Here is a 27,532-nt window from a genome sequence, read left to right as displayed (position 1 = left end):
CAGAGTTGCTAAATAAAGAACAAAGATATGAAAAAAAGTACCAAAATTCCAATATTGGGAGTTAGATTGCCTGTTTCAGTGTTATTAATATTGACCATAATAGACTCCTGATAAAAATCATTACTTTTAAAATCCTACAAAAAGTAAAACTTTGTTGGAAATAACTATGTTCACTTCCTGTTCAAACAATAAAAATAAATTAAACAGTAAGAAAACATTTTTTTTTCAGTTCATAGTGTCTGAAGTGTAAGAGAAACATATACAGCATAAATAAAATTCACTGTAATTCCTCAAATCCTTGCTTATAGGACTAATATATTTACACTCATACTGAAGTTTGTTTCAGAGTTTTTAGTGGAGTTGCAAACCTTCTCAGCCCCACTGGACTATCAGCAAGCACATTTGGAAATGTGTAGGGACAAACCAAGACTTTCACAAAAATGTTGAAGAACAGAAATGCATATATTCAAAAATAAACCCTTAGACTAGTGTGGAGTACCACGTATGCTTCTTAACCTCATCAATGCCCATGGAGTGAAAGTAAACAAAAATAACCGTATTGTTTCAAATACCGATGTCAGGTGGATAGTTTTAAATAACTATCAAGTTCCATTTGACCTTAGAGTTATATTAAGTCAGCCAAATGGTACACTTTGACTTGATATATTTCTTCTTGTTCCTTTGTCTCCATCTATTTAAAAGAAAAAGTATGTGAACAAAAAGGCTGCAGCAAGGCAGTTCTACTGTATATTTAATTGTGATCTTCATGCAGATCAATCCAAAGTCTCTTGAATTCATTTACTTCCCAAACTAGTGTTTTCCCTATAAATGGGGAAATGCCTATGTCCTCAGGGCTTCATGAAAAGATCTGCCTGCTGATGCCAGAAAAAAGAAAAGAGACATAGAGAGAGAAACAGAGAGAGAAATCAAGTTTATAAGTCTTGCATATCTTCATCCAATTGGACAGTTTGGAGCTTGGCAAGCTCTTTTTTGTCTGTTTCCAGGTCTTCACAGACAGTCTCAACCATGCCCTCTAGGACATACTTGGATTTTGAGTCCAGCATCATCAAGTTGCTTGTGGCTTTGCCCTCAGAATTTGTTAAGAAATTCTCTTTTATATTAGCTACTGATTGCAGAACTAAACGATGTTCTCTGACGAAATCCTGGTGTACTCCTGGGGAGGGGTGACCCACCTGGTCTTCAGCTGTAGGAACAATTTCCCCAAGGGCAGCCTGGGTCATGGGGACTGACAATAGATCTTGACCAGTAATAAGGGAGCAGTTCTGAAGAGTTGCATAGTTAGTGTTGCTCACAGATGTCACAGTAGATTTGCTTGCCACAGGTGCAGACATTGGCTGGCTATCAGCAATGTCAGGGTTTAGCTCAGTGGGATTTAGCAAGGTAGGGGGAGTCAGGGAAAAATTGTGAGTTGGAGATACATTAACTAATGAGGAGGCCAGGGGATGGAGGTTACTCCCCGAGATACTTTCAGAAGACAGGTTTGCATTTATTTGTGCATTCTGATTGACAGGCATCAACTGAGAAAACACCAGGCTCCTCTCCAAGCCCTCCTGTTTAACAGATCCTATAGTCTGGCCTGAATTAGGAACAGTGTATACCACTGCACTGGGAGCCAGAGAGCTCAAGAAAACCTTTCCTTGCTGGACTGTGGTGGACTCACTTGTAAATGTGCTCCCATCTGAAGTGCTTGAATTTACTGAAATATTACCTAAAAAAAAAAAAGTACAGATTATCATTGACAGAACTGATAGGGTAAGAAAAAAAGATACTTTTTGACACATGTGATTTTTCTCAGGTTCAGCAGAATCACCTTGAGCACTCAAAACTACAGATTCCCAGGCTCTACTCCTGAAATTCTGACTCGGTGAGTCCTAGAACAGGTGTATTTCAAATCCCCAAGTAATGCTGATGACAGAGTGGGTGTGAGAAGTACTGGTCTAGAAACAAAGTATGAAAAAAAATGTTTTTCCAAGTTCTAATTTCAGTTAAGTTTCTGGTTCATTATTACCAACTTGATTTCTCTCAATCAGTTGATAGTTGTAGCCAGTTCTGCCAGTTAGAACTAGAAAACACAAATGCAAAATAAAATGCCTTTGTTTGGAACAAGTTCAGTAACTAACATAAATGGAAATGTAGAAAATACCCATAAAATGAGTTGCCCTGGGGCTTGAAGTAAACCATATAAACCTGTACAGACACGTTGCAAACTTTCACCAAACTAGCCATAAAGTAATATCAAGTCAACAGAACATTCAAGAGTTCTTTTTTCTTTTGTTGTGCCAGTTCTGAATTTTCAGTGTTGCAGTTGATAGGAAAAAATTAAGGATAATAATAAAATGTACTTTTAAAAACAGATTAACATGAATAACTACAGCCAATGCTTCTCTGAAAGGTTTATATTTTAAAGCTCTCACTAGACTGGTCTACAGACCAGAAACAGGAACAAAACAAAACAAAACAAAGCCCCAAAACATAAGTAGAAAGATGAGAAGTTCAAAATCTGGTAACTCAGACAATGCAGATGAATTAAAGCCTCCCCCCTCACTCCTTTCATCAAATGAAACCCTCTTCTTTTTGAGTCTTTACATAGGCCCAGTGAAATGATGGCAATTATCTTGCCACTGAAAAGAAAGGTAGACTTGAGGGAATTTTGTGACAGAATTATTCAGTGGATTATTTACCCTGACTTGAATTAGACGTTCAGTAAACTATTATTTTGAGAAGATAGCCCTATGTTAAAAGTAATTCTCCCAAAACATTTTTCTTGACTTAGAATAATTGTGATTACATTACCACTTGTACTGATAAATAAATGTCACTGAGTTGTTTTTTATGTCTTCGAAACACTTTTTAAGCACCTTAAATGCAAAGGAATGTCTTCAAACAAACAAAAAACCACTGTATTTAAACTTTCTAGTAACCACTAGAAACTTCATCATGGAAATTCTGGTGTTAAGAAAAACATTTCTTTGTATGTTTGGGTTCTTCCCTAACATGAATGTTTTGTTCCAGGCCAAACAAATGAAATGAATCTGACTTCGACTTAAGTATGCTTTAAAATTCTTGTTGGCTGGTAAACCGTAACAAAAAACATCTGAAATAGATGTTTAGTTTGTTATATGTATGTATTTGTGAAATTGTTTGCCTGTGTATAGGTGAACAAAATGATAATTATTTTTGAGAGAACCATAAATGATAGGATAGGAAATTTTCCCCATCAGCTGTTAAATATAAATAAAACAATATTTTTGAACGTGTAGAAATTATAACACATATAAATGAAGGAGGAAAAGCAGATGTGATCTAAAACTTGATATGCAAGTATAACTGCACTTGAGTTATGATAAACTGAATAATTTCAAAATCAGTTAAAAAGTCCAAATGAAAAAGGAGATAGGTGCAAAGTACAACTTTGAAATGATGGTAAGGAAACAAAACCACCCTTGTTTTCTCAGATTATGAGGTGAGTAAAAGATGTAGATATTCTGCTTTTCCATATAAATCCTAACTACTGAAAGATAATCTACCTTGTCTACACATTTTAAAGCAAGGCTCAGTATGTCTTTGAGAAAGGCTGAATCCCCAAATGCTTTACAGAGAATTGCAGTCCATCATTACTATAAAGGAATGCAACTTCCTGGACCCATCTGGCTAACCTTATGCCTTCCACTCACCCAGACAGTCTAAGGATTGACAGCTATGTCATTTGATCTTAGCTATTTTAATCTAAAATGCTTATTCTTATTCATATGAAATGTCCCATTTTAAAAATTAGCTATTAGTTTGCAATAACTTTCTACTGTAGCATATTTCTAGATTATGTGTGAAAAGTATTTTGGCTTTTCTGCTCCCTCAATGTACATACCATACTTTTTGCTAAAAATTTTTGTCTTAAAATGTTATCTACTGGGGCACCTGGGTGGCTGAGTTGGTGAAGCGCCCAACTTCGGCTCAGGTCATGATCTCCCGGTTAGTGGGTTCGAGCTCCACATTGGGCTTTGTGCTGACAGCTCAGGGCCTGGAGCCTGCTTCAGAGGCTGTGTCTCCCTCTCTCTCTGCCCCTCCCCTGCTCATGCTCGCTCTCTTTCTCTTTCTCAAAAATGAATAAACATTAAAAAAATGTTTTTAAATGTTATTTACTATTTGGAAATGCCCTAAAGAGAGAAGAGGGGTTAGATTCACATTAAGTTATTATAAAATGAGGCACTTTGACTTTGCCTGCCTGTGGTTTCTTATATTTTTGTTGGAAAGTGACTTAACTTTAATCCATTCCATAACTTGGAACAATGAAGAAATACATGGTATTCTGTAAGAGTTTTGTATTTCCTTACCATTTTACTTGAGAATTGATTTTACAGAATGAAATTTACTGAACACTTTTTCCATGAATGCCTCGAATAAGCTGAAGTGGGTCACAGTTGTGCATAAATTGAGATATTTTTTTGATAAAGCCATTTTACAGGAAAGATCTTTAAAGGAAGACAATTACTTATTTTGTTTTCAGGAAATCTGGACATTCAGATTCGCTTACAGGAAGGCAAACCTGCATTAATGTCCCCCACTCCTCTAAGTTTAAGATGCTATGCAACCCTCATGGTTATTCTAACCATTCCTGTTTCTATGTGCAAACAATGACACAGAGCCATCCAGACTTGCTTCAAGTCAGTGAAGAAGTGGCATGTCAGCCTCGGGCTTTCTGAATTCCAGATCAGTGCTTTCTTCAGCAAGCTGCCTTCAGCAAAGCCACAAACATATAAAATAAGGCTAACCCACACATTTGGAGGTGGGGGAAGTATACATGCAGAGCAACAGACTTCCTAGGACATATTCATCTGGTTTTCCTTTAGGTCTGATAGTTTTAATTATAGGAGGAACATGAATCAAACTTAGTTGATCCAGTCTTTGTAGCTGGCTCTTCTAGAACACTTCTTGGTCAAATAGAAAATGCTTAGATAAAGTATACCCGTTCGTCCCAACTGCTTGATGAATTTTGTGTTCTTAGCAATATTATTAATTTTTAATCTTAAAATGTCAAGCAATGGGTTTTGTAAGCACTAACCGACTTATCATATTTCTATAATTGTAGAACTGGCAAGATTTGCTATGAACTGTATTTTTCCATTCAGATGTTAGGAAAATAAAAGCCCATCTCCATGATGCCAGGGAACCAACCAAGCTGGGTACTAGAAGGGTGTTGTGAAGAAGGAGAAACAAATCAAGGCTCTTCCGCAGCTGTGGCAGCCAATAAGGTACCTGAACAGTAACATCAATCTACAGCTCTCACAAAATGCGTCATTTACAGCAGCTGCCTAAAACATTCACTAGTGCATTATGGTCCCGAATGAGACTTTTACCTTGTGAAGCCGCTACTGAAACAGAAGGCAGCTGCAGTGGAGAGAATCCAATGCTCCCATTAAGGAACTGGCTGTTTGCTCCGGAATTGGGGATCTGGACAATGCCATACTGGTTAATTTGCACTGGTGTAGTAAAAGTCACTACAGAGCCTCCATCCTGGGAAGCCACTGTTTGAATGCCTTCTCTTTTTACCTCAGTGCTGGGTATCAGCCCTGGGAATGACACAGGGGCACTGGGGCTGTAGGAAGTGGTGGCTGCCGAGTTAGCTGAAGAACTCTGGAGGACTTTGAATTCCTTCACATCCTGGGAGGTAGAACCCAGTATGTCACTCATGGATATACCATTGCCCACAATGTTTGATGCAATTTTTGGTGGGTTCAGTGACACGGTCTGTGTATTTCCCACATTTAATCCATTAAGGATAACTCCATTGGGTCCCTGAATGAAAGAATTACTGTTAAGAAAGACAGGTGAAGTACTTGCAGGTACCAAGCTTCCATTCAACAAAACTCCAGAAGAGCTTAAGGATATCTTAGCATTTCCAATTTGTTGCATATATACTGGCTCCATGGGACTGGAAAGGCTGAGGTTGGTGGCACTGTCCGATGAACTGGAGAGTGGATGAGGAGGCAAGTCCTCGTGGCCCTTGCTGGATTCATCTTCAGTGCTGGGATTGCCATCTGACTCACTGCAGAGAAGGGGAAATCAAGACATTCTGAAGGTCAGAGCAATGACATTCTGCCAAGTACCATTTGTTTAGAAAACCAGCCTCTAACCCCATTAAAGGCAGTATTTTAGGAAAGCAGAGCAGGAAGTCTTTAGTTTCGTTTAAGCTATGAGGCCTTTCAGCAGATTCTAACCATAAAGACAGAGAATTTGGGAAGATGAACTCTCCTATCCCAATCGTTTTACCAATAATAAATTCAGGGAAAGTTCAGAGATCTGGAAGATGTAAATTCAGCTAATAGGATTTTTGTGAGACTTGTATATACATTTTTATAGCACTGATGTTATTCTTTCCTATTAAATTGTGCCTATACCACAGGAAAAAAAAAAAACCCTCACTAGATGAGGCCTTCAGTCTTTCCCGTTTAGGAACTCCTTCCCCTCCCCTCAAACCAATTCCGATTAGTGTGATTTTGGAAGTAAATGAAACTGCGAAGGAGCAGGAGGTGGGAAGTGTTCAGTTGTTTTCCAGTTAGTTAACAAGAGCTCATTTTCTCACCTGCTCCCAAACTTCTACTCCACCAGACTGACAACTCTCTCATTCAACAAAGTGGCTGTCCTTGATGTAGGAAAGGCACTTTCAACCCAAGGACTGTTATGTGCAGTCTCCTTTGAATCCAAAAGAAGCCATAGGGGCCTATTTAACATACACCATCCAGTGCCCTGGTGAGGTGGGAGGGAAAGGGTGTGGGTCACTCAGCAGCCTTGTAACCATCAGACCCCTTCCCCAGCACCCTCAGTCCTTCTGTTCCTGACAGGACTGGGTTGGTTCCTCAGCTCCCCGACTTGGGAGGAAAAGCCAAATCCAGGTGAAGGGTAGTGATGGGGTTTCCCATTTGGTCTGAGGCCGGGCGGGGATGTAAGGAGCAGTTAGCTGCAGTTTGGAAGCTTGGTGCGACTTGGCCCCGGAGAGGATCCACATCCCTGCAGTGCCCGGCGGTCGGTTCGCTTTCATGCGGAGGGGAGGGGAGGGGATTACCCGGGCTTTGGGCTGCGGGGCCAGGAGCGCAGAAAGCGCTTTGATTTACGAGATGGGGCTGAGCCGCCGTCGCCGTCTGCGAGGGTGACTCACCAGGGGTGCGGGTGGGAGGTAGATCCGGAGAGGGGCCTAAACCAGGCAACTGGGCCGGGGGCGGGGGTGCGCAGCCGCCAGAGTGCGGCTGGAGAGAGGAGGAACGCGCCCAGCCGGGGAGCGGAGGCTGCAGGGCAGCTGGCCTGAGCGCCACGCCCGCTCCCCCACCCCCTGCCTCTGGCCCCGAGGATTCTGACCGGGCTCCGAGCGATGGGATCCGCGGCCCCAAGCAGACGTGGGGTGACCAGCGTGCCTCCTCTGGGTGTCCCCGCAAGTCTGCGGAAGGATGCACGCAGGTCGCAGTGCGCGTTTTGTTTTGGTTATCCGGAGGCCCGGCTCGGACACAGCGCCTCCTTCCCTGCCTTGGGCTAGGAGCTCCGGAGCCGTCGGGCCCCGGCGGGGGTGCACGGGCGGGAGCCGTAAGGGCAGGCTCTGGAACGCGCCGGGTGATCACCTTCGCTCGGCCGGGGAGGGCTCCCCGGCTCCCAAATTCCTTCCCTGGGCAGAACCTTCGAGCTGCTTTTGGATTCTTTCTGTCTTATGCCCGCGTGGCTGGAGACACCATCTCTCTAGGCGACCTTCTTTCCTTAGTTTGCTCAACAGTACACACAAACACACTCCAGGTGTCTAACTCGAAAGGACGCACAATAGAGGTGGAAAACCCGATCTTTCCTACCAGTTGGGGTCAAAAACCCTGCCAGTCAAAAAGTTCAAACCCGCCAGGGTGGGCGCTCAAGGAGGTGTGGAGCGGATAGCGCCCCCACCCCTAACTGCTGTCCCAGGAGGGAGCCACGCAGGGTTCGGGGGGGCCGAGGAAGCAAGCCCTCCAGCCCCACTGCCCCGGCGGCGCTGAAATCCGATCCGAAGGAGTTCAGAATCAGGTTTCAAAACACGGCAGAGCCCAGCCGCACCAACACCCCACGTTGCCGCGGCCACGAAGGGAACCACAGCGGGCAGGGTGAATCATTAACTCTGTCACAGAAAACCTCGACGTCCCCAGTCCCCCGCCGACCCTCTCATCCGTCCAGAGCGGCCAGCGCGACCTCCAGCGCAGGCCTGGGGCGGGGTAGGGAGGGCAGCCGAACCCGCGGAGGGGGCGGTCAAGGAGCGCGTGCACGCGCCGGGCCGGTGGGACCCGGTGGAGGTGCAGACCCCGGCCCGCCCTGGCAGCCTCGAAGGGCCTAGGGCGGCAACAAGAGCTGCCTTTCCGGCGCCCGCACACGCTCCTGCGCCCCTCCAGAACCCGGGAGAGAGTGGCAACTTCAAAGCCAGCGGAATGGGGGTGGGAAACCGGGCGGCAGTGACCAGCCGAGGTGGGGGCGGGGACTGAGACCTAGGCGGGCGACGAGAAACTTCTGGGGGGAGGAGGGGGAGGGGAGAGTGAGGAGGGAGGTTCCCCCGCCCCTCGCCACCGCCGCCCCCCCTTCTCTGGGTCGGGGAGAGGTGGGGGGCGGGGAGAGGTGGGCAGCCGGACCAGGCTGGTGGGGAAGGTAAGCGCCATGTTTGCGAGCACTTGGAGGAAAAGAAAGCTGGGAAGGGGGTGGGGGAGAAGAAAGGGGAGGAGGAGGAAAGTTGGCGCTCACCTTTTGGACTGGGTCTCTGAGGGGTTCCGATCGCGCTGCCGGCGGTTCTTGAACCAGTTGCTGACCTGGGTGAGGGAGAGGCCGGTGATCTTGGCCAGGTGCCGCTTCTCGGCGGGCGAAGGGTAGCGATTCTGCTTATAGAGCTCCTTGAGCGCGTTGCGCGACTTCTCCTTGAAACAATACACCGTCTCCTCGCCGTCCCAGATGGTGCGGGGCAGGGGGAATTTCCTGCGCAGCCGGTACTTGTCCACGGCGCCCAGTGGCCGGCCGCGGGCTCGCTCGGCCTCGGTGTAGCGCGCCTTGTACCAGAGCTGCTGCAGCAGCGGGTGGTTAGCCGACTCGAAGCTGTGGCTCTCGAGGATGCTGTAGAGCTCGGGGTAGATGCCCTGGTGGAAGGCCACCAGCGCCCGCGCCTTCAGCAGGCTCTCATTGCCACGTAGCAGGTCGCTCTGGGGCAGGGACCACAGGAACCGGGCCAGACGGTCCAGGTTGCCCCCCTGCTGCAGCGCCTCGCACACGCAGGCGACATGGTCGGGCGAGAAGGCCAGTGGGGTCTGCGCGGCGGCGGCGGCGGCCGCGGCGTGGTGGTGCCTGCCCACAAGTTCCGAGTGGAGTTGTACCTGATCCGCCGCCGCCGCTGCCCCTTCCTCTCCGCTCACCCTGGCGGCGGCGGCCGCGGCGTCCCCCGGCTCCAGGGGGAAAGGGACCGGAGCCGGGGGGCTGAGCCCCGCCGCCGCGCCCCCCGCCACTTCTCGGGGCGCCTCCTGCGCTTCCGAGGCGCTTTCCATCCCATTCTCCTGCTTGATGTCCGCCGCACTTGCGATCTGCCCAGTGGGGGAGGAAGAGGACATTTTTTGTTGTTTATTTTCCTCCCTCCCTCACTCCCTCGCACTCTTTTCCTCTTTCTTTCCCCCTCTCTTACTCCTCCTTCTTCGTCTCCCTCCCTCCTCCCCCCCTCCGGAAAGCCCACTCCCTCCCTCCCGGTTTCGGCTGGATCTGGCCGATCAGGTTTCCCCCCGGCCACGCAGTCACCATTAAGATAGCTGCTAGAGCAAAGTAGTGTAAAAGGATAGCTGCTTTCTGCCGTTCCCCCAACGTGACTCCTCGGGTTGCTGCATACTATATGGCACTGGCGGCCCGGCCGGCCTGGCCGCGCCACCTCATTGGCTATTTCACATTCAGAGGGAGGAGGAGACACCGTTTCTATCCCTGTCGATCACCCGCCTCGCACTCCACCCCTTGCCTTTCCCTCTCCCCGACCCCCAGGCACCTATACCTGAAGGGAAACACCGACATTCTTTTTAGACGGTGCTCCTGGGCGGGAAATTACCCAATGTGGCTTGAAAACTGGACAAGAGACTCTTTCAAAGACAGTCCCTAGGATTCCAGCGGGAGAATTAATTGTGTGGCCTTAAGGTCCGGATGCCAAACTCTTACAAAGAGACCACCGTCAAGCATCCAGATGACAACATTTCAAAGAAGACGCTTCAGAAGCTTCTCTATGTCCCTAGTCCCCCTTCCCCCCCTTTGCAAGATGTCTTTATCAAGGATTTTGTATTCAAAAGGGTCCAGAATAGAATGTCACTAAGGAATGTTCCCAAGGGGAAACATTTATGGTAAATTAAAAAGGGGAAAGTGCTTGAAAATCTTAAAATAGGCTGTATAAATAGCCCAAGGAGAAGACAAAAACAAGAAGACTTAAAAAAGCATTTAACCTTGACTCACCTGGAGAGCTGGCAACACAACTGAGTTGAACACGGTGCAACTAAGCATACAGAGTATTTAATCAGTGTGCTTAGCTCAGTGACTAGGGTGGAAGAGACCTAAGCTTTAGATTATTATAAAGCAATAACATTTAAGTATTATGTTTGAACATTTTTAATGTAAGCGTATGAATAGTTCTCTGAAGGTGATATTCCTCCTTTTCTAAGTGCAGGTGTCTTCCAGGAGATCAGTGCAGGATCAGCAGTCCTTTCAACAGCATAGACAGATGGAAGACTGCCCTCTGGTTTGAGGTGAAATGCCCCGGGGGTGGAATCGGCTGCTGTTTGCAGTTATGTCTCTTTCATGGTTTTGCATGAGGTCTTAACTCAAAAAAAGATAAACCCACTGCTTTTCTGATTTCTGTGGGTCAGTTAGGTCCACCTGCTGGTCCACTTTCTCAAAATCCAGCACTTTAATGACATCATTCTAACATCATCCTTCAGGGTGGCCTTGTGTTGTTTCTGCTGCCTATTTCAGCATGTTATAAAGCAGCTGTTTAGCTTACCTGTTGTCATGATGAACTCGGTGAAGTTTTCTTTTTCATGGACTGGCTGCATTTTATTATTGGTCAACTAAGATGTCATTTGATTTTGGGGTTGAGTTGCTTTTGTACTACCCTGGTGAAGCCAGCACTGAGATCCTTGGTCAATCTGAAATTCATAATCATAGAAAAGACCACGTTTTTACACCCCATTGGAAATATCCAGTTAGATATCCAGAGACACAAATTCCTTGAGTTTTAAAAAATATGCTTTTTGTTTTAGAATAATTTTGACTTACAGAAAACTCACACAAGACTATAGAGAGTTCCCACTCTTTACCTATTTTCCCTAATGTTAACATTTGACATTACATTGATACATTTCTCCAAACAATTAACACTGGTGCAATATTATTAACTCAAATGTAGAGTTTCTTTGGAATCAGCAGCCTTTCCACTGATGTCTGTGTTCTATTTCATAATCCAATCCAGAATACCACATGGCATTTTGCTCCTTGAATTGTTAAAGCATATTTATCAAAGTAGACAGGAGGTAGTATGGTTTAGTGGAAAAAAATGTGGGTTTGGGGATCAGCTAGCTAGACATAGACATAGGTTTAATCCTAGCTATGCCGTTTATTAGCTACTTGACTATAAAAAGTGACCAGGATTGTTGTGAGGATTAAATGAGATAAGATGTGCCAAAAAGCAACTGGCACATAATTAATCTTTGCTAAATGTTTGTTATCTTCTTCCTGATGGTGAAAAGTAGGAAACTTTTCAGTTTTATATATCTAATGAAAATTCATTTGGCTATATTATAGGGCATTCTAAGATCAGGTCATAGGAATTTTCTTCAGGCTTATTATCAATTAAATATACTACATTTATTTGGAAAACTATGTATTAGGTTTTTGCATGTCTTCTGAGTGTGTTTTTTGCTTCCAGAGCACCAAGTTCAATAGATTATATAGAAGCATCAGTGGCCTTTATGAATGTGTAGCCTATAGCTACATTGGTAGTCTGTAGCTCAAGGAGGAGATTCCTGTAGAACCAGAAGTGAAAGGCAACACCCAGCTCTGGATTCCTTTATCGGGCTAAGCCCCAGGCTCATTCTGGCAGCAATTCAAAGTGGGACCCGAAGTCTCGACTCAAACTTTGGAATGGAACACCGGACTTCAGGATGTATGGAGTTCATCTCTGAGTACTGGTTTGCAAATGATTTGTAAAACTGATGAATACTTCTACTTCCTTGCTGCCATTCAGTAAAGACTGAGTCTGTAGTACTGATAGGCGGTCTAAAGCAGTGCTGTGATTTGGGAAGACAGTCGAGGCTGGGCTTGTGTGAAGGTGAAAACCAACCTGCTTGTTTCTGTATCTTTTCCTTTCTGCCTGAAGATAGTGATGAGAATATAAGGAAATCTTTTGCCATTTTAGTCTGTTGAAGAAAATCTGGCTCAGCACAAAATTTTACACATTGCTTAAAAATGTTTTATGGTATTGCCACCAAGAGCAGAGATGTCCTTTTCCAAGGCTGACCTTGGCCACCTTGATAGGGGGATAGGTAGAGGGAAGGCTTATGTAACTGTATTTTGGTAGGTTCTTTCTATTTCCAAGGTTTATGTACTGATACTATTAAAGAGTTAGATTGCAAAGTAGTCTCCCTGGTACCGGAGGTGTTCTGCTGTTACTTGGTGATCAGTGGTTGATAATACGTAGTCAACATTTCTGAAGGATCATTCATTTGCCAAATATTTATTGAGTCCTGATTAATTACAGGTATTGCATTAGGTAATGAAGAATAGCAAGATGAATATACTGAGGTCTCTGACCCTGAGGAGCTTAAAATTTGGTGGGAGAGATAAGACACTTCCATTAGGAAATACAACAGAGAGTATGGGAGTGGTGAGGATAAGGAGACTAATCTTGGGAGGAGGAGGGCAATGGGGAATGGATTTTTAGCTGCGCCTTTAAGGACAAGAATTTTGAGAGGACAAGGATAGCATTCAGTAGAGGAAGAGGGAATAAAATGAGTAAAGCATGGAGCCATGAAGATATGTAGTATGTTTCTGAATATATTGAATAATTCAGCATGTCTGGGTTGTGGGGTTTATGTAATTGTACGGTGGGAGATTAGCTTAAAGGGCAGGATGGGGACAGATTATGAAGATCTTTGAGTGGAACACGCAGTGTGCAGTGATGTGGTGCACACAGTGGTCTGTGTACACAGTAGACTGTGTGTAATATCATAGCCATAGTTGATTAGGCCAGGGATAGACACTTTCCCCAAACCAAAACATTCAGAATCCTCTTCTGGGATTTTTCAAATTTTCATGAAGAAAAAAAGTTAAGACTGGGAGAGGGAGCTTTGGATATAATGCTTGGGAGTTCTTAGTAACCAAGCTATCTGCCTGTGGAGGACGCAGATGAGCAGTAGGTAGGAGGGAAGATGACCTAGTGAGTCTCATGGGTGACAGTGGAGGGAGAAGAGCCTGGCAGAGACTGTGTGAGTGCCAGGGTGGAGTCATCTCCCAGGTTTAGCAGCATTCTTGCCATTTTGTGGTGATACGGATTTCCCCGAGGAGCCAGAAAGCCCACTTGAACTGGACTCCATAAAAGTATGAATTTATTAGAACGTAATATCAAACAATGTGAAAAACAGGAATGCAACAGCTGGTTGTGCTTAAAGACCTGCTGTCCCATTTCTTCTGCCTCTTTCAAGTTAGTTTTAGTCTTTCCAAGGGGCTTTCCCCAGAAACTTGGAACCAGGGCTTGCCAGAGTTCACTTTCTAGCCCTCTTAATGAGGATCTACTGTTTTTCCTTTACTGCCAGTTTGAAAAATATAGGAAGGATCTCTGTTTGGTCCAGTAAGGGTTATGTGTCAACCCCTAGGCGAAAGGACCCAGAATGTGATTAGCAGGCACATTAAGAATCATGGAACCCTGTGTGGGGAGGAATTGTTTTCCATAAGAAGGGGGAGGGGTGCTATCTTTAGTTTTGAGACAAAACAATAAATGTCCCCTAAGGATGGGGAAAGCCCCTCCTGGGTCATTGGGGCTGGGAAGGAGGGTCTGCAAGACAGAAACATTGCCCCAGGGAGATAGAATCTACTGAGATAGGAATGCTAGAGGAAGAGCAGATTTGGGAAGAGAAAGAATGGGCCAGTTGGTCCACTGTTGGGATTTTTTTTTAAACATTTATTTATTTTTGGGAGTGTGCAAGAAGGGGGGCAGGCAGAGGGAGAGGAACAGAGGATCTGAAGCAGGCTCTGTGCTGACAGGCTGACAGCAGCGAGTCCGATGTGGGGCTCCAACCCCTGAACTGGGAGATCATGACCTGAGCCAAAGTCAGGCACTCAACCAACTGAGCTACCCAAGTACCCCATGGGATGCTGCTATTTTCAGACACGTAGGAAACCTGATTGTTTGGTGGCTTTTACAAAGGCTGAAGTTCCATTTGAATCAGAGGTCAAGTGCTGTCAGGGCTTTCCTCTTCAAAGCTTTCTGATCATTCTATGTTCATGGACCCCACGAGTAATAATGGTATACATTTCAGAGTTTCTATTATGTATGAGGCATTGTACTAGTGCCTTTATATATGTATCTGTCAGGTAATTTAATCATTATAGCAACCCTGTGAAGCATATTAAGTGGAAGAAAGTAACTGAGGTAAGGGAAGATAATTTATAGTTGGGAGAACTGAGGCCTGAGGTCATGCAACTAGAAAGTGATGAAGCCACCACTTGAATCCAGCTCTCTTGAAACCAGGGGCCAAATCTATTAGCTCTACTTTCTACTGCCTCTAGCTTCATGAGAATAATGATCATCTGATGAGAGATCCAAGTCAGCTGTTGCTACCATCTTTCTCTGATAGTTTGCAACCTGGGAAGTAGACAAAGCTGGTAGGAATGTTTTCTTCCACAATCTTCAGTGGTTTCTTTGCCTTGATGTTAAGTTTTGGGCAAAAGGTAAAACAATTCACAAAATGGTTGGGGGGTCTCCTGTTCCAGGACATGATTAAAAGTGTCCTCGTGGTAATAGACAATAATGCCAAATTAATGGATGACTTCTCAATATATTATTACCTAAAATTTTTATTTGCTCACTGAACATTTTCACTCTTTTACTATAAGTTTCCTGTTCTATTAAAATAGATTAAGATCCTAAATTTTGTCTTTATTTTTAGAGAGTGTCACTCTGAGTCACGTGACTGGTTTGGATGTGGTCTTCTTTCTTTTTTTTTTTTTTTTTTTGCTGGTGCAGTTTTATTTTTTAAATTTTTATTTATTTATTTTTTTTATAATAGTTTATTGTCAAATTGGTTTCCATATAACACCCAGTGCTCTTCCCCACAAGTGCCCTTCTCTATTACCACCACCACTTCCCCCTCCCCCACTTGAACCCTCAGTTCATTTTCAGTATTCAATAGTCTCTCAGGTTTTGCGTCCCTCTCTCTCCCCAACTCTTTGTCCCTATTCCCCTCCCCCTGGTCCTCCATTAGGTTTCTCCTGTTCTCTTGTTAGACCTATGAGCACAAACATATGGTATCTGTCCTTCTCCGCCTGACTTATTTCGCTTAGCATGACACTCTCGAGGTCCACCCACCTTGCTACAAATGGCCAGATTTCATTCTTTCTCATTGCCATGTAATGTGGTCTTTTTCAATAAGAAAATAGCAGCATAATAAGCCTCCAGGTCAGTATAGCATTCATATTGCCTATTTTAGTAAACCTACATTTGTTTAGCTCCTGTTAATGAACAATGTTATGGTCAAGCTGATGACATGATTTGTTTATTAGGTGAGTCCCTATATCTGTGTACTAATATAGGCCCTGTGCTGCTGTAGTTTGCTTTGGTCTGCTGGTTACTAGATGTGGTATCCAGCTGTTTGTCAGGTTCCTCCTCTTGTAACCCATGGTAATCCCAACTGCATTACCACACTATGAGATTTATACAGAGTTCACTGCTTAAAAAAGTGGGAGTTGGGGGGTGGCTGGATGGCTCATTTGGTAAAGCATGCAACTCTCAATCTTGGGGTCCTGGATTTGAGCCCCACATTGGGAGTGGAACCTACTTAAAAGTGGGAGCTGGAATGTGCCTTTTTATGTTTTTATTGAAAAGAGCAAAAGTTCTATTGAAAGTTAAACTTACTATGTGTGTATGTAGCTGGTATTTATTGTATGGGTTAATTTGAAAAACTTTGCATGTCTACTTCTGATGGAATTTGGATCAGATTACAAGATGATGCTTGGTTTACATTTTTTTTTTCACAGTGAACTAGTATTTGATGCTCATTAGTTTATTCTTCACTCTACTTATTCAATAAATATCAACAAATCCTTGTTATGGCAATGAACATGTGTCCCTTACAGAGGGAGGAGTGTATCTGATAGAGCTGTTTACAGATTTCCTTTGCAATCCTGATAAATGCAGTGAATGTGGCTTACAACTGCCAAAGAGATTCAGGCTCTTGGATCTTACAATTGCTGAAATAGTGCATATGATTGGGAGTGCTGGCAGGGGGAATGTAAGAACCAAGTGACACTGGTTCAGCATGCTTGACAGTCTTGAAGTAAGTGGCACTTTGCAGAACAGATGCCAGATATTATTTATAGAAGTACTGGACACTTAGTAAGAATCAGTAGTATTTAGGGTTGGTGTAGAGGCTTTTGTTCTGTTTAACTTTTTCAAACTTTTATTTGCGAATGTATAGTATTTTCTGTGCTTGCATGACTGTGCAAGTATAAAGGAGGGTATAAAGCACAGGCTTTTAAATTGTTCAAAAGAAAATGCTAGTCTGAATTATTTATTGATTATGTACACAGGGCATAAATCTTTGAAATCATAGTAGTTTCCAGACAGTACAAGATGAAGTCTATGTTCCTAATTGTGACACAGTTCCCTAAAAATACTGCTAGATGCATGGAGATGGGGCTTTGTGTACAATTTGCCATTTTAGTAGCTCTTCCCTGAAAACTAAGGTAGTGCACTGGCCTACGGAAATTAAGACCGAGCCCCAGCTGCGGGACCGGAAAACTCGCAGCCGGAACGTTTGTGCTGCAGTGTCTCGCCCCCGGCCGGTGCTCATTCGTTAAGGGACCGTCCGAGTCAAGCGCCTGTTGGTAGGAACCCGCTTGGCGTCGGGTCTGAGGAGGTTTGTGGTTGCCCTGGCTTTAGCTAAAGCAGGCGTCGGGGGACAATCCACAGGAGGGAACAGGCCATGGACGATCAGGGGTGCCCCCGGTGTAAGACCACTAAATACCGGAACCCCTCCTTGAAGCTGATGGTGAATGTGTGCGGGCACACTCTGTGAGTCGGGAGACCCTGGGTTTCTTGGGGGTAAGATGCGCAGGGTGGGAGGAGAGAGCTGGGAAACCCCTGGCCTGGGCTCAGGGGAGAAAGGGCGTCGTTAGTTTCCACACTGGGGAGGGAAATAGGAAAATGTTTACTGTTCTGCAAACAGTAGCCGCTAGCCCCGAGCCGCGCTGGCCTGCTTTGGACTGCAGGCTTCCAGATGTAGTACCCAGCAGGTTGTCAGGTTCTCCCCTTCAGAGCCGGGGTATTTCCAGGCTGTTTTGACAACCGGTGTTCAGACATGACGCTGGTTGAAAGCATGGGGGATTGGAGTGTTTAATTTTACGGGAAATGTTTTTATTGAAAAGGGCGAAATCGCTATGAAAACAAAATTACTGTTGAATATATACTACTATTTGTTATGTAAGTTAATATGAAAACCGACTGTAAACCAGCTTGGTTAGATTCTCATTACTCTAAGGGAGAAAGTGTAGATTCTTGGCAGTTAGATTTGCAGATACAATGGTGGCTGGCGTTTATTGAGTGCACATTATGTGCTAGGCAATGTTCTAAGTGCTTTACCATGAATTTTCTCACTTCATGCCAACAATAGCCCCATGAGGTAAGTAGTAGTATCCTTTTCATTTCACTGGGAAGGAGACTGAGTCTGTTGAAGGTCCCTTATTAAGTGAGCCCTACTGGAGTTGGAACACAGGATGTCTGAGTCTAGAACGCCCATTTTGGGGGAGAGGATGGAGAAACAGGGAGGTTAAATTTGTGTATTTTGAAGAATAAGTGCAGGAATTGGTCTGCATGTTTCTTGCCACATTTTTATACTCACATGTGGTTCAATACAGGTGGTTCTATAAAGCATTTGGGGTGGAAGGTGGTATATCATGGTGAGTGTGTATTCATGTAGTTTCTTTGAGGTTTCTTAGAAATAAAAAATGTTGGATAATCTAGTGTGACAGACTAGGTCTTTGGGTAAGCATAAATTGCATGGTCAGTTGTAGTTATAATGATTATAATAAGGCTTATTAAACATTGGTACTTTTTTCTGATTAAACATTTTTTGTTTATTTATCTTTGAGAAAGAATGAGAGACAGACAGTGTTCAAGCAGGGGAGGGGCAGAGAGGGAGATGGAGACAATCTGAAGCAGGCTCCAGGCTCTGAGATGTCAGCACAAAGCCCAACAAGGGGCTTGAACTCACAAATTGAGATGATGACCTGAGCCAAACACTTAACCTGACTGAACCACCCAGGTGCCCAGAAATGATTTATTTTTAATTAGAAATTGCTTTTGTTGTATCCTTAGTCCTTTTTGTTTTCTCATAAGAGTTAAGAATTGTCTAAGTTATTTGGGCTCAGTTGGTAGAGCATTACACTCTTGATCTTGGGGTTGTGAACTTGAGCCCCATGTTGGGTGTAGAGATTACTTAAAAAATAAAATATTAAGAAAAATTATCTAAGTATTCTTGTTTCACGTATTTTGTTTATTTGCCAACTCGTTAGGTATAGACCGCCTTTTTAGTTTCTTTTTGATTTGAAATATGAACAAAATGGATAAAAGAATATAGACACTGGCTAAAAGAATAATCTTATGATTTTCAATTTTTTACACAGTCTCTATAGGAATTGTGGCTTTGGGCAAACTAACTCCTTGTGCTCATTTTTCTTTCTTTTTTTTTTATAAGAGAGACAGAGGGTACACACACACACTCATGCTGGTGGGGGAGGGGCAAAGGAGGGAGAGAATCTTAAGACTCCGTGCCCACCTTGGAGTGGAGCTTGGTTGCAGGTTTTGATCCCAGGACAGTGAGATCATGACCTCAGCTGAAATCAAGAGTCTGTCGCTCAAACAACTAAGCCATCCAGGGACCCCTCATTTTTCTAACCTGAACTATAGAGATAGTAGCACTGTCTATATTACAGTGTTTGAGGATTAAATATGTAAAATATTTGGAGGTGTTTTGTAGGGTTTCTGTCTCTGGTGTCAAATATAGTATTTGTTTAATATATATTGACTATCATATTATCATTATTACTTGTGAGTAGTATGTGTGCTAAGCAGAAATGAAATTAAAACAGTTGTCATTTGGGCTACTATGAAGGACTTGTACAGTAATGATTATCTTTAAATGAATTCAAGAGGCTATAAATGTTAAAATGATAGCTTTAATTCTGATGACCCTACTGTAATTTTCTTTCTTTTTTTTTTTAGATTTTATGTTATTTTTTTTAAACATTCATTTTTTGAGAGAGACAGTGTGAGTGGAGGAGGGACAGAGAGAGCAAAGGAGACCCAGGATCTGAAACAGGCTCCAGGCTCTGAGCTGTTAGCATAGAGCCCGATATGGGGCTTGAACTCATGAACCAAGAAATCATGACCTAAGCCGAAGTCCAATGCTTAACTGACTGACCCATCCAGGTGCCCCTTTAAGATTTTATTTTTAAGTAATATCTATACCTAGTGTGGGCTTGAACTCATGATCCCCCAGGTCAAGAGTTGCATGCTCTACCGACTGATCCAGCCAGGTGTCCTTGTAATTTTTTTTTAATATTTACTTATTTTGAGATAGAGAATGTGTGCTTGTGTGAGCAGGGGAGGGCCAAAGAGAGAGGGAGAGAAAGAGAATCCCAAGCAGGCTCTGCTGCTGTCAGGACAGTTATAAACAGAGAGGGAGGGAGGCAAACAACAAGAAACTCTTAAATACAGAAAACAAACAGGGTGTTTCGGGGTGTGGAGGAGAGGGGAAAATGGGTGATGGGCATTGAGGAAGGCACTTGTTGGGATGAGCACTGGGTGTTGTATGTAAGCCAATTTGACAATAAATTATATTTAAGAAAGTATTCTAATATATATAAAAACATAACAAAAATCTTAAAAAAATTTTTTTAACATTCATTTTTGAGAGACAGAGAGAGACAGGGAGAGTGGAAGAGGGGCAGAGAGGGAGGGAGACACAGAATCTGAAGCAGGCTCCAGGCTCTGAGCTGTCAGCACAGAGCCCAATGCAGGGCTCGAACCCACGAACTGTAAGATCATGACCTGAGCCGAAGCCAGACGCTTAACTGATTGAGCCACCCAGGCATCCTGACATTATGGATTTTGAAGTAAAGTGCTTTTTTTAATTAAAAATGTTAAAAAATACTTATTTATGTTTGAGAGAGAGTATGAGTGGGGCAGGGGCAGAGAGAGAGAAGGAGATACAGTATCTGAAACAGTCTTGAGACTCTGAGCTGTCAGCACAGAGCCTGATGTGAGGCTCAAACTTGTGAACCTTGAGATTATGACCTGAGCTGAAGTTGGATGATTAACCAACTGAGCTACCCAAGTGCCCTGATGTGAAATACTTTTGATTTGATAGTATGTTGAATTTGTACAACATGTATTTCATGGGATCAAACTTGGGCATTTTTTTGGGGGGCGGTCATTTTTCTAATACACTTGTTAGTCTGAAAGAAATAGGTTTTATTTAAAATAACTGCTTTTTATTAGTTGTCTATTGTTGTTTAATGAATTACCCTACAACTTTCTTTAAAACAACAAACATTTATTATCTCACACAGTTTCTGAGGGTCGGGAATTTGAGAGTGGCTTTAGCCAGTGATTCTGTCCCAGAGTCTCTTCAGAGGTTTGCTCAGGTTGAATATCTTTTTCCACAGTTACTCCTGTGGCTCTTGACAGGAGGGTTCATTTCCCCCCCGTGGACCCTCCATAGGGCAATCTTGATGTAGGTTTTCCCAGAGTTTGTAATGAGAGAGAACCAGATGCCCAGAGCTTTTTATGATCTAATCACAGAAGTGACATTACTATCATTCTGCTGTTTTATTTGTTAATACTGAACAACCTTTTACAATGTGGAAGAGTATTTACATACAAGAGTGTGAGTACTATCAGGCAGAGATTTCTGGGCCATCTTGACGCTGGCTACCACATGATTTTATATTTTCTTCATGTCCTCAAGTTGGCAAAGGCATTTGAGGAGGCAACTGATAGAGTGGGAGTAGTGATACACAAAAGATAAGGATTATAGGATTATGATAAGATTAATTAGGACTACTGTTTATGGGGGAAAATACAGGAGCAGAAAGGAGAAGTGAAACATGAAAATATTTTCCTTCCTTAATTGCTAGTAAATGAGGAAACATATTCCCTTTTGTATCAATTCAATCCATCAAACACTCAAATGAATTGATTACATGCACATTAAAGATGATTGGATTCCATGTTTGTTTGTTTTTCAGTTCAAGGATGAGCTTTGTTTTAATTACAGAAAAGGGTAACTGTTCTCTTTTTTAGGACCACCTGATTTAAGAAACAGGCCTTTCATAGAATTCTTTCATAGAATTCTGGAGGCATGTTGAATTAGATGGATTCAGTTATATTAAATAATTCTTTAATTTTTAAAAGCTTATTTTTAAAATTTTATTTTTTAAAAATTTTAAATGCTTGAAGAGAGAGAGAGAGAGAGAGAGAGAGAGAGAGAGAGAATTAGTGGGGGAGGGGCAGAGAGAGAGAGAGAATGGCAATAGAGGATCCAAAGCAGGCTCTATGCTGACAGCAGTTTGAACTCACAAACCCTGAGATTATGACCTGAGCTGAATTCGGACACTCAACTGACTGAGCCACCCAGGTGCCCCTTGTTTATTTATTTTGAGAGAGAGAGAGGTGGGCAGAGAGAGGGAGTGACAGAATTTCAAGCAGGCTCCACACTGTTAGTGCAGAGCTGATGTGGGGCTCGAATCCACAAACCATGAGATTATGACCTGAGCCGAAGTCAAGAGTCAGACACCTAACTGACTGAGCCACCCAGGCCCCTTAATAATTTAATTTTAATCCCAACCTTTCTTGGCAAACTTGTCTCTGGGAGCTTTACGTACTTGATTTTACTAAATTTACATTTTTCATTTTAAACATGCATAAGACACAAAGTAGTAAAATAAACAAACATGTCCTAATATATAAAAGTCAGTTATTTGCCACATTTACTTAACCTCTTTCTCTCTGAGTCTCTTTGCTTTTTTCTGTTTCTGTTCTGGCCTACTGATGATACTGGGTAGTTTGTCCTGAAGAGTTACTACTATGAATTTTGCTGATTCCATCTCTGTGGTATTGTTTAATATGTTCCTCTATATTTTCTCTAAATTTTTAGTTACATTTAGAAGCTTTATCAGATTAGGGTTGAATTTATTGTTGGAAAGAATGATTAGTAACTGGTGTTAATGTATTTGTTTTAATTGATACTCTGGGTTTATCCAGTACCTTAATGCAAATTAGGAAACAGTGCCTCTCAAGGTTACTCATTCTAGGTAAATTACTCATTCTAGGTAAAAGCATTTTAGAGCCCCGAATCCTAACCACTAGACCACCAGGGAGCGACTAGGTAAAAGTATTTGAAAAAAGGGACTTTCTAAGTATTGTTGCTTATTTCTAATTTTATTCTGTTGTAGTAAGAGAACATGCTCTATTAATAATAACTTCAGTCTTTTGAAATTTTCTGAGAACTTATTTATGGTCCAGTAAATGGTCTGTTTTGATGAGCAATCAATGTACATTTGAAAAGAATGTTCGGATGTCTGGGTGGCTCAGTTGGATGGGTGTCGAACTTCAACTCAGGTCATGGTCTCGAATTTCATGGGTTCTGCCTCTGTTGTGATCACTGCTGCCAGCTTAGAGCCTGGGGCCTACTTTGGATTTTGTGTCTCCCTCTCTCTGCCCCTCCCCAGCTTGTACACGCACGTGCGCGCTCTCTCTCTTCCCCTCTTTCTCCCTCAAAAAAATAAAAAATAAAAAGAATGTTCTGTGGCTGACAAGTGTAGTGTATTATAAATGTCAATAGGTTTGCTTGGTTGGTAGTGTTACTCAGATCTACTGTATTCTTACAAATTTATTTTGTCTACTCATTTTATCAATTTCTCCAACTAGATTGTGGATTTGTCAGTTTGTTCTTTTAGTTCTGTTATGCTTCATGTATTTTGAAGCTCTCTTATTAGGTACATAGATAATTAGGATTGCTCTGTCTTCCTGATGAATATCTCCTTTTGTTATTATGAATTGTCTCTTTTTGTCTCTTGTAGTACTCTTTGTTTTGAACTTTTTGTCTTAATTAATATAGTCATGTAAACTTTCTTATGCTGTTTGATGGTATATCTTTTTCCATCTTTTTGCCTTCAACCAGTGTATGTCTTATATTAGTAGTTACATCTTCCCTTTTTACCTGGCCTAACAATTTCTTTAAAAAATATTTAAAATTTTGTTTTAAGTAGGCTCCACACCCAATGTGGGGCTTGAACTTATGACCCTGAGCTCAAGAGTCATGTACTCTGCTGACTGAGCCAGGCAGGCCCAACAATTTCTGCCTTTTGTTGGTATATTTGTCCATTTATATTTAATGTAATTATTGAGCTCATTGGGTTTAAGTCTACTTGTTTTCCATTTGTTCTTGTTGCTTTCTTGCCTTATTTTGACTAATTGGATATTTGATTTTTATTTTAGAGAGAGAGAGTGTGTGCAAGCAGGGGAGAGGGGCAGAGAGAGAGAGAATCTCAATTCAAGCTGGCTCCATACTCAGTATGTGGGACTCGATCCCACTACCCTGGGATCATGACCTGAGCTGGAATCGAGTCAGATGTTCAACCAACTGAGCCACCCAGATGCCCCACTCATTGGATATTTTAAAGTATTGGCCTATTAGCAGTAGCTCTTTATTGTTATTTTAATATTTTTAATATTTTTGAATGGTTTCTGTAGGTATAACAATGTGTATCTTTATCAAAATCTATTTAGGGTCAACATCTGATACTGCCATTTTTCACTTCTCATTACATACATCACAAATGTGAACAATGTAATTCCATTTACTCACCCATCTCATCTTTTATACTGTTGATGTATCTTTTACTTCTATATGTGATTCAGTATTTTTACTTTTAAAGAGTTGTCTTTAAGGAAAAGTAGAAAATTAAAAAAGGTCTTTTTAAAATCACCTTTATCAAGATATAATTCATATTCCATAAAATTCACCCATTTTAAGTGTAGAGTTCAATGGCTTTAAGTATATTCTCAGAGATGGGCTTGGTTGCATTACCATAATCCACTTTAGAACATTTTTGTCCCTTCACAAAGAAACCCCTCATCACATAGCCATCACTCTCCAAACATTCCCTTTTCCATATTACTCCCCTATCCCTAGGCAACCACTAATCTTACTTTGCGTGTCTGTATTCCTGTTCTGGGCATTTTGCATAAATGGGATCTTTCAATATATTGTCGTCTGTGATTGGCTTTACTCAGAATAATATTTTTATGGCTCACCCATGTTGTAGCATGTATCAGAACTTCATTTCTTTTTTTTACTGAATAGTATTGAATCGTATGGGCATATCACATTTTATTTATCCATTCATTTGTTGATGGATATTTGGGTTATTTTCACTTTTGAGCTATCATGGATAATGCTGCTATGAACATTCATATACAAGTTTTTGTATGGACATATGATTTTGTTCTTCTCAGCTATGTATTTAAGAATATGATTTTTGGATCACATGATAACTATGTTTTTTAACAGTTTGAGGAACTGTAAGACTGTTTTCCAAAGTTGTGTACCATTTTACATTTCCACTAGCAGTGTATGAAGGCTCAGTTTTCCTATATATTTTGACAGCCCTTTATTTATCTTTTTTGAATTATAGCCATCCTAGTGGATGTAGAGTGGTGAAATATAGCCTTTTAAGTTTACCTTTTTATTTACCATCTTTGGTGTCCTGCTTCCCTTTGGTTTCTTCTTTTTAATTTTTTAAAATTTTATTATTTATTTTTGAGAGAGAGAAAGAGCACAAGAGAGCACATGAGTTGGGGGAGGGACAGAGAGACAGGTAGATATAGAAGCCCAAGCAGGCTCCAGGCTCTGAGCTGTCAGCACAGAGCCCGACTTGGGGCTTGAACTCACAAACTTTGAGATCATGCCCTGAGCCAAAGTTGGACGCTTAACTGATTGAGCTACCCGGGTGCTCCTCATCTTTCCTTTGGATCAGATTTTACGGTTGTGTGACTTTCTTTTGCCTGAAAAGTTTTCTTTAGCCTTTCTTGTAGTGCAGATCTCTCTTGGTGAACAGTTCTCCCAGATTTTGCTTATCTGAAAGTTTTTCTTTTCGCTCTCCTGTGTAAAGGATACTTTTGCTGAATATGAAATTATAATTTGGCATTTAACCACTTGAAAGATATCAGTGTTTTCTGATCTCCATTATTTGTGACTAGAAGTTAGCTGTTACTCATATCTTTTGTTCTCTTTCAAAAAACATTTTTTTTAATGTTTATTTAATTTTGAGGGAGAGAGAGAGACAGAGTGCAAGTGAGGAAGGCACAGAATCTGAAACGGGCTCCAGGCTCTGAGCTGGCAGCACAGAGCCTGACTCGGTGCTTGAACCCCTGAACTGTGAGATTGTGACCTGAGTTGAAGTCAGAAGCTTAACCAATTGAGCCACCCAGGCGCCCCTCTTTTGTTCTTTTTTACATAAACATCTTTTGGGGCTGCTTTTAAGATTTTTCTTTTTAATTTTGGTTTCTGGCAGTTTGAGTATGTTCTAGGTATGAGTTATCTTTGTATTCATGCTAGTTGAGATTTGCTGAGCTTCAATCTGTCAGTGTTTTTCATCCTATTGGAAAATTTCAGTGATTCTTTCTGCACTTTTTACACTTACTTATTATTTTGGAACTCCAGTTACATATGTGTTAGACTCTGATATAGTGTAAGGCCCTGTGGTACAATTTATTTTTTTTCAGTCTTTTTTCTCTCTGTTCTTTAAATTTTTAAAAAATGTTTATTTATTTTTGATAGAACACAAGGTGGGGAGGAGAAGAGAGAGAGGGAGACACAGAATCCGAAGCAGGCCCAGGCTCTGAGCTGTCTGCACAGAGCCTGATTTGGGGCTTGAACCCACAGATCATGAGATCATGACCTGAGCTGAAGTTGGTTGCCCAACTGACTGAGCCACCCAAGCACCCATCTTTAGATCAGTTACTTTCTATTGATTTATCTTCAATCTCATATGCTATTTCCACTCTTCTGGTAAGCTGATTTAGTATATTTTTGTTATTGTACTTTTTGTTTTACAGTTTTCATCTTAGTCTTTTTTATAGTTTTCATTTCTTTTATTAGAATTTCCTATCTGTGCATTCATTAAGACCATATTTTCATTTAGTTCTTTGAATGTATTTTTCTTTAATTCTGGACATTGTGTTAATTCTTTTAAATTATTTATAATATATGAGGTTTGCCTGGGTGGCTCATTTGGTTAAGTGTTCAACTCTTGATTTTACCTCAGGTCATGATCTCACAGTTCAGGAGTTTGAACCCCACATTGGACTCTGCGCTGACACTGCAGAGCTGCTTGGGATTCTATCTCTCCCTCTCTGTGTGTGCCTCCTCCGCCCATGCACGTGCTCTCTCTTTCTTTTCTTTTTAAAAAAAAATTTTTTTTTTACATTTATTATTGAGAGACAGAGACAGAGCATGAACAGGGGAGGGACAGAGAGAGAAGGAGACACAAAATCCTAAGCAGGCTCCAGGCTCTGAGCTAGCTGTCAGCACAGAGCCCAACGCAGGGCTCGAACCCATGAACCACAAGATCATGACCTGAGCTGAAGCTGGATGCTTAACTGACTGAGCCACCCAGGCACCCCGCTCTCTCTTTCTTAAGATAAATAAATAAACTTAAAAAATATTTATAATAAATGATTTTTAAGTTTTTGTTTGGTAGATCCAATATTTTGACTATTGTAGGATTGGTGTCTATTGACTGTTCTTTTTGACTTTTTTTCTTTTCATTTTTCTTTCTCTCTTTTTGGGATGTTTAATACTTTTTTCAAATGTAAACTGGATCATGTAGATGCTACATTTTAGAGATACTGGATTTTATCTTTGTGTGTGTGGTGTGGTGTTTGTGTGTAAATATGAATTTTGCAGGGAATTCATTTGCTGGCTGATTACCTTGAACTTTGTAAACTTGGTTTTAATATTTGCTAGGTTGGATCTGCAGAGAGCCTGGTGTGTTTCCTTGCTTTAGTGTAACTTAACTTCCAAACATCTAATTCCTTGCAAAATTCATTCGGTCTTGATTTTAAGCTTTGTTAGGGGAGAGTCTAAGAATAAGTCTTATTCTAGGATGTGATCTTTACTCTTAGTTGGGGCCTTTTTGATATCTTAGCTGTATATCTGAAGTATTAATA

The 27,532-nt window shown here is 42.1% G+C and overlaps 2 protein-coding genes across 3 annotated transcripts in view; one reads left to right on the top strand and one right to left on the bottom strand.

Annotated features, from left to right (window-relative positions):
* Positions 1-914: 914 nt before the first annotated feature.
* Positions 915-9,608, bottom strand: SIX4 (SIX homeobox 4). The gene is made up of 3 exons (XM_029951713.1): positions 8,758-9,608; positions 5,376-6,064; positions 915-1,729 (listed from the first exon to the last, which is right to left on the bottom strand). Exons 1-3 carry the CDS (start codon positions 9,606-9,608, stop codon positions 933-935), a joined length of 2,337 nt encoding a protein of 778 aa, XP_029807573.1. The 3' UTR covers positions 915-932.
* Positions 9,609-17,109: 7,501 nt separating this feature from the next.
* MNAT1 (MNAT1 component of CDK activating kinase) overlaps positions 17,110-27,532 on the top strand; it is a 207,349-nt gene continuing 196,926 nt past the window's right edge. Inside the window, exon 1 of one of the 2 annotated variants that reach the window (XM_029952056.1) lies at positions 17,110-17,311. In XM_029952056.1, coding sequence (XP_029807916.1) covers positions 17,223-17,311 — 89 coding nt within the window. In that variant the 5' untranslated portion in view covers positions 17,110-17,222. Of the gene's footprint in view, positions 17,342-27,532 lie in introns of both variants that reach the window. The other variant, XM_029952057.1, reaches the window with a different exon arrangement.

The sequence above is a fragment of the Suricata suricatta genome, chromosome 9 (assembly GCF_006229205.1).
Source record: "Suricata suricatta isolate VVHF042 chromosome 9, meerkat_22Aug2017_6uvM2_HiC, whole genome shotgun sequence".
In the NCBI taxonomy this organism is placed as follows: Eukaryota; Metazoa; Chordata; class Mammalia; order Carnivora; family Herpestidae; genus Suricata; species Suricata suricatta.
This window is presented reverse-complemented; position numbering and strand designations above follow the sequence as displayed.

Coding starts and splice junctions, on each gene's coding strand:
- SIX4 (XM_029951713.1), bottom strand. CDS start 9,608: ATGTCCTCTTCCTCCCCCACTGGGCAGATCGCAAGTGCGGCGGACATC. Junction 6,065..8,757: donor TCAGAGACCCAGTCCAAAAG/GTGAGCGCCAAC, acceptor CCTTCTCTGCAG/TGAGTCAGATGGCAATCCCA. Junction 1,730..5,375: donor TTCAGTAGCGGCTTCACAAG/GTAAAAGTCTCA, acceptor TTTTTTTTTTAG/GTAATATTTCAGTAAATTCA.